At 40.2% G+C, this 12,670-nt stretch overlaps 1 protein-coding gene across 1 annotated transcript in view; it reads right to left on the bottom strand.

The window, feature by feature from the left end:
• Positions 1 to 12,670, bottom strand: part of TMEM232 (transmembrane protein 232) — a 251,608-nt gene that overhangs the window by 193,243 nt on the left and 45,695 nt on the right. Inside the window, exon 8 of the mRNA XM_056138992.1 lies at positions 3,939 to 4,062. Coding sequence (XP_055994967.1) covers positions 3,939 to 4,062 — 124 coding nt within the window. The remainder of the gene's footprint in view (positions 1 to 3,938; positions 4,063 to 12,670) is intronic.

Consider the following 12,670-nt stretch of genomic DNA (forward strand, 5'->3'; position numbering starts at 1 on the left):
AATTAAACAGTTCATTACTGAACAAGTAGTGGGTTAAAGAGGAAATTAAAGAAGAAATCAAAAGATTCCTGGAAACAGACGAGAATGAGGACACAAGCTACCAGAACCTGTGGGACACAGCAAAAACATGTTAACGTTTACTGCTCTGCAAGTATTCATCACAAAGGAAAAAAGGGCACATATAAACAACTTGACTTCAACAGTTTAAAATCTTAGAAAATGACTAACAAAAGGAACTAACAAGAAGAAAGAAAGAATAATAAAACTCAGAGAAGAAATTAATGAGATGGAATAAAAAATGCAAAGATCAATGAAATCAAGAGCTAGTTCTTTGAAAAAAGTAAATAAAATTTATAATCCACTAGCAAGGCTCACAAAGAAAGAGAGAGATAGAACCCTAATAAACTGAATCAAGAATGGAAGGGGGAGCATCACAACAGAAACCACAGATTATCAGAAATTACTTTGAAAATCTCTATGGCATGAAACAAGAGAACTTTGAAGAAATAAATTTCTGAACTGCTCTAACCTCTCAAGTCTGAACATAGAACAATTGGAATACCTGAACAGACCTATCATCATTGACAAAATTGAAATGGTAATTCAAAGTCTTCCCAAAATTATAAGCCCAGGCCCACATGGATTCACTAGTGAGTTTTTTTCAAACATTTAAAGAGAATGTACTTCCAATTCTCTTCAAGCTTTTCCAGGAAATTGGAGAAACAGAAACAGTCCTAGTTTCTATGAAGCACTCATCAGCCTGATACCCAAAGCAGAGAGTGATACCACAGAAAAAGAAAACTACAGACTGATAACCCTGATAAACACAGATGCAAAGATACTCAACAAAGTACTCGCAAATAGAATCCAATGACAAATCCAAAAGATCATACACCATGACCAAGTGGGATTCATCCTGGGTATGCAGGGTGGTTTAACAGTTCTCAAGTCAATCAACATAGTATACACCATATCAATAAAAGAAAGTACAAAACCATATGATTGTAACTTTAGGTGCAGAAAAAGCATTTGAAAATGTCTAGCATCTGTTCATGATAAAAACTCTCAACAAAATGGGAATTGAAGGAATTTTCCTCATTATATTCAAAGTCATTTACCACAAGCCCACGGCAAGCATTATTCTCAATGGGAAAAAGCCAAAAGCTTTCTCCCTAATATCAGGAACAAGACAAGGATGCCCACTCTCACCACTTCTGTTCAAAATAGTACTGGAAGTACTTGCCATAGCAGTTAAGGAAGAAAAAGATATTAAGGGCATCCAAATAGAAAGAATGAAGTTAAGCTCTCACTATTTGCAGATGACATAATACTATATTTAGAGAATTCTAAAAACTAAACAAAAAAGCTCCAAGAAACAATAGATTTGTATAGTCGAGTGACAATTATAAATCTATACTCAGAAGTCCATGGCTTTTCTATACACAAACAATGAAATAGAAGAGAGATAAATTAGAAAGACAAAACCATTCACAATCATGCCTCAGAAAATAAAGTACCTCAGAATCAGTTTAACTAAAATGGTAAAGGACCGATAGCAAAAAATGGCATTATATAAATTTAATGCAGTCTCTATAAGGATGTCCGTGGTATTTTCAAAGAACTAGTTCAAAGAATCCTGAAATTCATATAAAACAATCCCCCATGAATAACTAAAGTAATACTTGGGAAAAAGAAGATGAGTGGCGTCACCTTCCCCAATTTCAAACTGTACTGCAAAGCAGTAGTAATTAAAACAGCATGGTGTTGAAATAAAGACAGACCCCCAAATCAATGGAAAAGAGTTAAATATCTTGGAACTGACTCTCAAATATAGGGTGACCTAGTCTTTGATAAAGGAGCAAGAAATGTGAAATGGAGCAATAAAAACCTCTTCAACAAGTGGTTCTGGGGAAACTGGACATTACATGCTAAAAATGAACTCCAACCTCTTCCTAACACCAGGCACAAAAGTCTGATCAAAATGGATTAAATATCCCAATATGAGACCTGAATCTATAAGGATCATGTAGGAAAATGTGGGTGGGATAAAGCTAAAGGCCTCTTCAAAGATGAAACATCACTGATCAAGCAAGTGGAAGTGAAGATAAACAAATGGGACTACATTAAACTAAGAAGCTTCTGAACCTCAAAAGAATCAGTGACAAAGATAAAAAGATAGCCCACAGATAGGGACAAAATATTTATCCAATGCCCATAAAAGGTGTTAATATCCATGATATACAAGCACTGGTCGATCTTTGCAAGAAAATAATCCAACCCCATCAAACAAATTGGGAGAAGAAATGAACAGAAATTTCCTCAAAGAAGAAATACAAATGGCCATAAGGCATATAAAAAATGACCTACATCACTAATCATCAGGGAGATGCAATTCAGAACAATAAGATACCATCTCACACTACAGAGACTGTCACACATCAAAAAGAACAAGAGCAACCAGTACTTGCATGAAAGTGAGGAGAAAGGGACTCTCCTTCATTGTTGGTGGGAGCGACAAATAGCCCAGCTTTTATGTAGAACAATGTAAGCATTCCTCATAAAGCTATAAATTGAGTTTTTATATGACCCAGCAATGCCACTTCGGGAATGCAGCCTGGGGGTCCAAACACACTGCACTGTCCAGTATGGTCAGTTTCCATTTCTGATTGCTCATTAACCTTCTCATACTATACTGTGCTTCATTGAATTTCTTGCAGCTCATTAGACATCTCCATCAGATACAGTTTAAAGTCGTTGTCCTACAAGTTGTATACAGAGTTTGTTGTTGTTGTCAGAGCCTTCGGGATAATGCTCTGGAATCAATGAGTTCGGTGGGCTTTTATATGTCAGTATTGCAATTGTGGTGCTCTGACAACTGTGAGGTTCTGTTTCTATAGTTCCCAGTGCTTCACCATCACCTCTTTGCTTCAGTTCTTGATTTCAACTTTTGGTTTTCCAGAGTCCAGAAAACCTTGGATCAGATTTTGTCCTGAGCAAAGACGTAGGTGGGACCAGGCGAGGGTACTAATTTTTTAATTGGTCGGTGGTATGTAGTGTCAGAAGCTTCACGTGGGTGTGAGGTGCTTCCCAGACAGCCTGAGAATATTTCTGTCTTTTACAACTCTTTTCTGGCTCTTAAACTATTCCCTATGCTGTTGGATATCTGAAAGCCCGGGTAGGGGGTTGTCACTGCGACCCCCCTACCCCGCCCCCGGTTCACTTCGCTTCCTTACTGTACACTGAGGGTTTCTGAAACCAGCCGCAGGCTGAGGCCTCTTCAGTTTCTTTGCCCTCCACTGCTGTAGTGGCTGTGCTAATGTTTACCCACTCATTCCTTCTGTCCCACATACAAAAAAAATAAAAATTTAAAAACAAATTTAGTTATTTTATGTATTTTTATGTGTCTACGTATGTATATATAAACTTTGTTTCTATGTATGTGTTCATTGATACCAGGATATAATTAAATATGCACTTGATTCTATGCTAAATTAAAGTTACTATTCACATTTATACTCATGATAATACATATCAGATATCCAATGTAAATAATATTTTAAAAATTGTTTCTGGGCTGTGCACCACATATGGTTTCTCTGGGCATGACGGAGAGCGATACTTGAGGGGGCTGAAGTGATAGCACAGCGGGTAGGGTGTTTGTATTGCACATGGCCGACCTGGGTTTGATTCCCAGCATCCCATATGGTTCCCCAAGTACCACCAGGAGTAATTCCTAAATTCATGAGCCAGGAGCAACCCCTGTGCATCAATGGGTGTGACTCAAAAAAATAAAATAAAGAGTGATCCTTGAGTGCAACACTAGTTGTAAGCTCTGAGTACAAACAAGTGTGCCAGGAAAAAAAAACTTCTGAATGCCCTCCCCAATGTTTTTGCTTTTGTTGAGGTATTTTAATAAGCTAAATTAGCAATATAGTTACCTGATTCTGAATAGAGTTAATGCTGGGAAGAAAATCTCTCATTAAGTCCAGGAAAGCTTTCAAGCAGGCCATGTTTAATTTTGCAGCCTCCCCAAGGACTATTAATGCCAGTACTGAGTCCAACCTAGAAATGTTGAGATAGAACAATAAAGGTGTTAATGTGAAATTACAATAATCAACTTTAATGAAAAAAATCAGTACGACAAAGGAAATAATAGGTATCCTGGATTACACAATACTTTTACTTTAAGTAAAGTACAGTATGTCCTCATGTAAAGTCCTAAATAATCCTTATAAACTGACTTTTAAGGAATTCAACACATAATCAGTCCTCTAATAATTTAACATTGACTGGAATCTCTTTTTGCTTGGTGCTATATGAAATAAAATTACTATTGAACAAAGTAGGCCAGAGGGATAATAAGGGTCAAGAGGCTTTCCTCACACTTCACCTACCAAGATTCAAATTCTTACACAATGTGTGGTCCCAAAGCACCTCCAAGAGTTTTCCTTGAGCACAAAACCAAGAAAAGCCCCAGAACCACATGGTGTGACCCAAAAATGGAAAAAGTGACTGCTGAACAAAATGATGAAATTACAGAATCTCTAGTTGAGTTGACACTGCTTATGGTTAAAGCCTACTAGAAAGTTATGTTTGGTAATATGTTTGAATTGAATGTAGTTTTTTTTTATTTAATCACTATGAGATGCACAGTTACAAAGTTGTTCATACAATGTTCAATACGAGTTCCTTCCTCAGTGTACATTTTCAGTCACTATTGTCTCCACTTTCCCTCCTGCCTTGCCCCTCATCATGCATCAATGGCAGATACTTTTCTTTTCTCTCTCTTTTTCTCTCTCTCACTCCCTCTCTCTTTTTCTCTCTTCCTCTCATTCTCTCTCTCCCTCCCTCCCTCCTTCTCTCTCTCTCACACACATTTTCTCCCTCCCTCTCTCTCACTCTCCCTCCCATTCTCTCACTCTATCCATTTTGTCTATTTTATTCTATTTTAGACACTATGGTTTGCAATACTGTGTGTCGCTGTACCTCTGTTCAGCACTCAGTTCTTGTCCAGAGTGATCACTTACAATTACCACTGTCATAGTGGTCCCTTCTCTGTCCTACTTGCACTCCCACACAAATTGTGCCAAACTTCTGACCATGGACCAGTCCTCCTGGCGCTTGTTTCTTACTGTCTTTGATATTTTTCTCATATTATATTGTTTTTTATCCCCTTTTTGGGGGGGGGTTGCCACCAATGAATTTTGATTTTTATTTGCATCTCCCTAATGATTAGTGATATGGAGCATTTTTTCATGTTCCTTTTAGTTATTTGTATATTTTCTTTGAGGGAGTTATATTCCTTTCTTCTCCCCATTTTTTTATAGGATTTGTGTTTGTTTCTTGCAAAATTCTACCAGTGCCTTATATAGCTATGACATTCACCCCTTATCAGATGGGTGGTGGGTAAATAATTTTTCCCATTTCGTGGGATATCTTTGTATTCTGGTTATTTCCTTTGAGAGCAGAAGCTTCTTTGTTCAATGTAGTGTCATTGTTAATCTTTGGTTCCACTTGCTTGGTCATTGGTGTTTCATCCTTAAAGATGTCTTCATCTTCAGTGTCATGGAGAGTTCTGCCTACATATTCCACTATGTACTTTTATGGATTCATATCTGATATCACTTACACTTGATCACTTAACTTCCCGTTAGTCGTCGATTTGCTCGAGCGGGCGCCAGTAACATCTCCATTTGTCCCTGTCGCGTGCTAGTGTAGCCCAATGGCATCTCTTCGCTCCGGGAACATGGAGGGCCTCAAACCGATCGTTCATGATCTTGACAAAGAAGTCTGACCATCTGGTAGGTGGGCGGCCACGCAGTCTCTTGACATCCCGTGGAATCCAATCAGTAACAGCTCTAGTCCAACGGTCGTCTTTAAATCTCATTACGTGACCAGCCCATCTGATTTTCGACACCTTGGCATATGAGACAGCGTCCCTGATCCTTGATCGTCGACGGATGTCAGAACTCCGGATTCGTTCTCTCATTTGAGTGAAACGTGATATTCCAAGCATAGCTCTTTCTATTCTTCTTTGGGAGACCTGAATGGCGTTCTCATCTTGTTTGCGTAGGGCCCAGGTCTCTGAGGCATATGTTAATGCAGGAAGAACAGTGGAATCAAAGAGATGTGCCCGGAGCCGGAGGTTCTTCGTCCTCTTAGCTATTTCTTCGACGTTCTTGAAGGCGTTCCAAGTCGCTCTCTTCCTCCTGCGCAGCTCGGGTGCCAGGTCATTTCTCATGTTGACCTCTCGACCTAGGTACACATAGCTGTTGCATTCGGAGTTGGTCGTTCCATTGAGAGCGAATGGGGCGTCAGGAACAAGGCTGTTTCTCATAAACATTGTCTTCGTAAGATTCAGCTGTAGTCCTAGCTTTCCACACTCACGGTCAAAGTCGGCCAGCATTTGTGCCGCTTGGCTGATGTTTGGTGTTATTAAAACAATGTCATCAGCAAAGCGGAGGTGGTGTAGTTGCCGACCATCTATCTTCACTCCCATTCCTTCCCATTCCAGTCGTCGCATGATGTTCTCGAGGGTGGCACTGAAGAGTTTCGGTGAAATGGTATCACCCTGCCGCACCCCTCTCTTGACATCAACGATCACTTCTTTGTAGAATGGTGAGATCCTGGTAGTGAATCCGCAATACAGCTCACGGAGGATCCTGATGTATTGGGCTTGAATGCCCTGATTGGCTAGGGCTTCAATGACCGCTTCCGTCTCAACAGAATCAAAGGCCTTCTTTAAATCAATGAACGTTAAGCAGAGCGGCATCTTGAACTCCCGAGAAACCTCAATGAGCTTGGTTACCGTGTGGATATGGTCGATGGTGCTGAATCCTTTGCGGAACCCTGCTTGCTCGCATGGTTGTCCTTCATCTAGTGTGCTGCCAATCCTATTCAGGATGACTTGAGTGAACAACTTGTAGATGACAGACAATAGGCAGATCGGGCGATAGTTGCCAATGTCATGGATGTCTCCCTTCTTGAACAGTAGTACGGTCCTGCTGGTTTTCCATTGGGACGGAACCTCGCATTCAGACAGGTAACGAGTGAAGAGCCGAGCCAGTGTATTGATGAGTACTGACGGCAGGTTCTTCAGGTGTTCAGGTCTGACCTTGTCTGGGCCGGGTGCTGTTTGTTTCTTTACCGACGAAATGGCGTGTCGGATTTCGGAAGGGAGAACGTTGGGAACGACATACCCATCCTGTGGAATTTGGTATGTCAGCAAGTGGACAGGGCTATCGAAGAGATTTGAGTAGAAGTCATGGATAATCTTCTCCATTGCCGTTCTGGAGGATGTGATGGATCCATCAGGACGTCGGAGGGCAGTCATCTTGGTCTTATAGTTGGCGAAGGACAGGCGGGCGTTACGAATACTTTTCCTGGCTTCTGCCGCATCTATCAGTACTTCTGCTCTTCTCTCTTTGAGGTCTTCCTTGATCGCATCTCTGCACTGCTTTGCAAGCTCGGACGTTAGCTTGCGGTTGCCTGAGGCATGCGCCAAACCACGCTGGCGAATTAGCTCAAGAGTTTTCGAAGATAGGCGACTTTTTGTGGCTATCTCTCTCTTGGCGTTCCTCGCACATTCATGGAGGTGCTGAACCAGTCGATCGTATTCCTTGTCAATGTTGTCAACAATGGCATCTTCCCATGTTGCCGCAACTACTTCCACTACCCAGCCGTCGCCACACTCCAGGACGCTTTCCGGACCCGCGCGGCCGCTTGTCATAAGACACTAAATACCCATCTTCTGGAATTGTCGTACCATATTTGATAGGGTTCAAATATGGTAACACCTACAAGGGTGATTGGAGGTCACCCCAAAAGCCTCTATCCCTCTCGGAAAGACTGGCAAGCTACCGAGAGTATTCTGCCCGCACGGAAGAGCCTGGCAAGCTATCCGCTGTGTATTCGATATGCCAAAACCAGTAACTACAACTGGTCTCATTCACCTGACCCTGAAGGCTTCACCGACATGGCAGCACTGAGAAGGATGAGAAAGGAGAGGCCGACAAAATCTCAAGGCCGACCTAGGCTGCCACAACGAAGGAAGACAAAAATGATCGTCTGTACTTTCAATGCACGTACGCTAGCATCAGATGCATCCATCGAGGACCTGATGGTACAAGCGCGAATGATCAAGTACGACATCATTGGTCTGACCGAGACAAGAAGGCACGAATCTCACCATGCCGTTTTCGACACCGGAGAAGAATTGTTCCTCGGAACATGCGATAAAAGAGGCGTTGGAGGCGTCGGTGTCCTTGTCAACACAAACTTGGCCAAGAGCATTGATTCATTCGAAAGCCTAACAACCCGAATCGGACGTTTACATTTGAATAGATGTGGCTCACTGCCTGCAGTTTCTATCTTCGTTGTCTATGCACCAACATCTCATTATGATGAAAGAGAAATCGAGAAGTTCTACATGGAGCTAGAGAAGTTCTATAAAGAAGACCACACCTTCTACAAGATCATTGTGGGTTATTTTAATGCCAAGATAGGACCGAGAAGATGAGCTGAAGAACTTCACATCAGGACCCATGGCCTAGAATGGAACGAACAGGGTGAGAGACTGTCTGAGTTCATCATGTCGACCAAGACCATTCATGGTAACTCACAGTTCCAGAAGGCAGAATCTAAACGATGGACATGGGAGTCTCCCGGTGGACGATTCCACAACGAAATAGACCACATCATATTCAATCGACGGTTTTGCCTGACTGATGTCGCTGTTGTCCCAAAATTTCGAACGGGATCGGACCACCGTCTCCTTCGTGCAAAATTCTACTTCACAGAGCGGGGAGAAAGGGCTGCAAAGTTCAAAAAGAGACCTCATCTGATATCAAGGTCTTTAATATATTTTGATATGACTTTTGTGCATGGCATTAAAATGAGGTCTGGGTTGTTTTTTTTATTTGTTGTTATTTGTGCATGTAGCTTCCCAGTTTTCTGAGCACCGCTTGTTGAAAACAATGACAATTGTCAATGTCAAATGACAAATATATTATTCAATACTATTTCCTTGCACTTTTTCATATTACTTGATCATTTATTGAAGATTAACTGATCAAATACCTGAGGATCTGTCTCAGAATATTCAACTCAATTCCATTGATTGAGTTTCTGTCTTTATTCCAATGCTCTTTTATTTACTACTGCTTTGTAGTACAGTTTAAAGTTTGGCAAAGTGAAGCCTCTCATCTTTTTCTAAGGATTGCTTTAACTATTTGGGAGTGGAGATTGTTCCATATGAAGACTTAAATATTTTACTAACACTATAAGAGTGATAAGTACTACAAGTTTGTTTGTAGATCTGTGTAGCAATTAACTAAAGACTGTATCTCAAGGAATATTTCCAAAATGTCACAGTAGATTTTTAAAATAATTTTGTAATATATTTAATGAACTGAATTTTAGGAAAAAAAATTTCATATCAAAATAGAAAAGTTTTATATAATGGTCTTCCTAACACTTTTTAAATGCAGCTTGTTTTGATTTTATAAAAAGTATAGTTTGTAAATTAAATATAAAAATTTAACTTATATTTTAAAATATATATATGTATGTATATATATATATATATATATATATATGAAAGAGACGGTGGTCCGATCCCACTTGGAATTTTGAGACAACAGCTACATTGCTCAGGAAAAACCATCGATTGAATATGATATGGTCAACTCCGTTGTGGAACCGTCCACCGGGAGACTCCCATGTCCAACGTTTAGATTCGGCCTTATGGAATTGTGAGTTGCAATGGATGGTCCTGATTGACATAATGAACTCAGATAGTCTCTCACCCTGTTCCTTCCATTCTAGGCCATGGGTCCCGATGTGGAATTCTTCGGCTGATCTTCTTGGTCCTATTTTGGCTTTAAAATCACCGACAATGATCTTTAGAAGGTGTTGTCTCAACTATTCTTGGGTATTAATCTCATATTGTGTTACTTTATATCCCCCAGATGAATGCAATCTTTCTATGTCTATCCCTCTCTTTCTGACTCATTTCGCTTAGCATGATACTTTCCATGTTGTACCACTTGTATGTAAATTTCATGACTTCATCTTTTCTAACAGCTACATAGTACTCCATTGTGTAGATGTACCAAAGTTTCTTTAACCAGTCATCTGTTCTTGGGCATTCAGGTTTCTTCCAGTTTCTGGCTATTGTAAAGAGTGCTGCAATGAACAAACAAGTGCAGATGTCACTTCGACTATACATTTTTGCCTCTCTGGGTTATATTCCCAGGAGTGGTATTGCTGGGTCAAATGGGAGCTCAATTTCTAATTTTTTGAGAATTGTCCATACTATTTTCCAGAAGGGCTGAACCAGTCGACATTCCCACCAACAGTGAAGGAGTGTCCCTTTCTCACCACATCCACGCCAGCATCGGTTGCTTTTGTTCTTTTGAATGTGGGCCAGTCTCTGAGGTGTGAGATGGTATCTCATTGTGGTTTTGATCTGCATCTCCCTGATGATTAATGATGTAGAGCATTTTCTCATGTGCTTTTTTGCCATTCATATTTCTTTTTTGAGAAAGTGTCTGTTCATTTCATTGCCCCATTTTTGGATGGGGTTGGATGTTTTCTTCTTGTGGATTTTAACCAGTATTTTGTATATCCTGGATATCAACCCCTTGTCAGATGTGTATTCGGCGAATATCCTTTCCCATTCTGTAGACTGTCTTTGTATTTTGGTCACTATTTCTTTGGAGGTGCAGAAGCTTCTTAGTTTAAGATAGTCCCGTTTATCTATCTCTGTTTTCACTTGCTCGGCCAGTGGCGTGGCATCTTTGAAGATACCATTAGCTTCAATGTCATGGAGGGTTTTGCCAACTTTGTCTTCAATGTACCTTATGGTTTCTGGTCTGATGTTGAGGTCCTTAATCCATTTTGATCTTACTTTTGTACATGGTGTTAGGCAGAGTTCTGAGCCCATTTTTTTGCATGTAGCCATCCAGTGATGCCAGCACAATTTGTTAAAGAGGATTTCCTTACTCCACTTCACATTACTTGCACCTTTATCAAAGATTAGATGATCATATAATTGAGGGGAGATGTCAGTGTATTCAACCCTGTTCCATTGGTCTGCAGTTCTGCCTTTGTTCCAGTACCATGCTGCTTTAATTATTACTGCTTTGTAGTACAGTTTGAAGTTCGGGAGGTTTATTCCTCCCATTTTCTTTTTCCCAAGAATTGCTTTAGCTATTCGTGGGGGTTTATTGTTCCATATAAATTTCAGGAGTGTTTGCTCCATTTCTTTGAAGAATGTCATGGTATCATGGGTATCCTTACAGGGATTGCATTGAATTTATACAATACTTTCGGTAGTATTGCCATTTTGACAACGTTAAGTCTCCCAACCCATGAGCAGGGGATAGCTTTCCATTTCCTCATGTCCTATTTTATTTCCTGAAGTAGCGTTTTGTAGTTTTCTTTGTACAGGTCCTTTACTTCCTTAGTTAAGCTTATTCCTAGGTACTTGATTTTCTGGGGCACAATTGTGAACGGGATTGTTTTTTTCATGTTGTTTTCTTCTCTCTCACTGTTTGCGTATAGGAAAGCCGTGTACTTTTGGGTATTGATTTTATAGCCTGCAACTTTACTATATGAGTCTATTGTTTCTAGGAGTTTTTTGGTGGAGGTTATTGGGTTCTCTATGTAGAGTATCATATCATCTGTGAATAGTGAGAGCTTGATTTCTTCTTTTCCTACCTGGATGCCCTTAATATCTTTTTCCTGCCTAATCGCTATTGCAAGTACTTCCAGTACTATATTGAACAGCAGTGGAGATAGTGGGCATCCTTGTCTCGTCCCTGATCTTAGAGGGAAGGCACTCAGTTTTTCCCCATTGAGGTTGACGCTTCTTGTAGGCTTGTGGTAGATGGCTTTAATTATGTTGAGGAAGGTCCCCTCTATACACATTTTGGCTAGGGTTTTCATCATAGAGGGGTGCTGGATCTTGTCAAATGCTTTCTCTGCATCTATTGATATAATCATATGCTTTTTATCTTTTCTTTTGTTGATATGATGGATTATGTTGATTGATTTCCGAATGTTAAACCATCCTTGCATCCCTGCGATGAATCCTACTTGGTCATGGTGTATAATCTTTTTGATGAGTAGTTGGATTCTATTTGCTAGTAGTTTGTTGAGGATCTTTGCTTCTGTGTTCATCAGGGATATTGGTCTGTAATTCTCTTTCCTTGTGGTATCTCTGTCTGCTTTTGGTATCAGTGTGATATTTGCTTCGTAGAAACTGTTAAGAAGTGTTTTTGATATTTTAAATTCGTGGAAAAGCTTAAAGAGCATTGGGAGTAAGTCCTCTTTAAAGATTTGGGAGAATTCACTAGTGAATCCATCCGGGCCAGGACTTTTGTGCTTGGGGAGAATTTTTATTAACATTTCAATTTCCTCATTGGTGATAGGCCTGTTCAGGTATTCCAGGTCTTCTTGCTTCAGCCTTCGGAGTCTGTAGGAGTCTAGGAATTTATCCATTTCCTCAAGGTTTTCATGTTCCGTGGCATAAAGCTTCTCAAAGTACTCCATGAGGATCCTTTGAATTTCTGTAGTTTCTGTTGTAATGACCCCCTTTTCATTTATGATTCGGTTTATTAGGGTTTTCTCTCTCCCTTTCTTTGTGAGTTTTGCTAGAGGCTTATCG

This window comes from Sorex fumeus, unplaced genomic scaffold (assembly GCF_029834395.1).
Source record: "Sorex fumeus unplaced genomic scaffold, SorFum_2.1 ptg000131l, whole genome shotgun sequence".
In the NCBI taxonomy this organism is placed as follows: Eukaryota; Metazoa; Chordata; class Mammalia; order Eulipotyphla; family Soricidae; genus Sorex; species Sorex fumeus.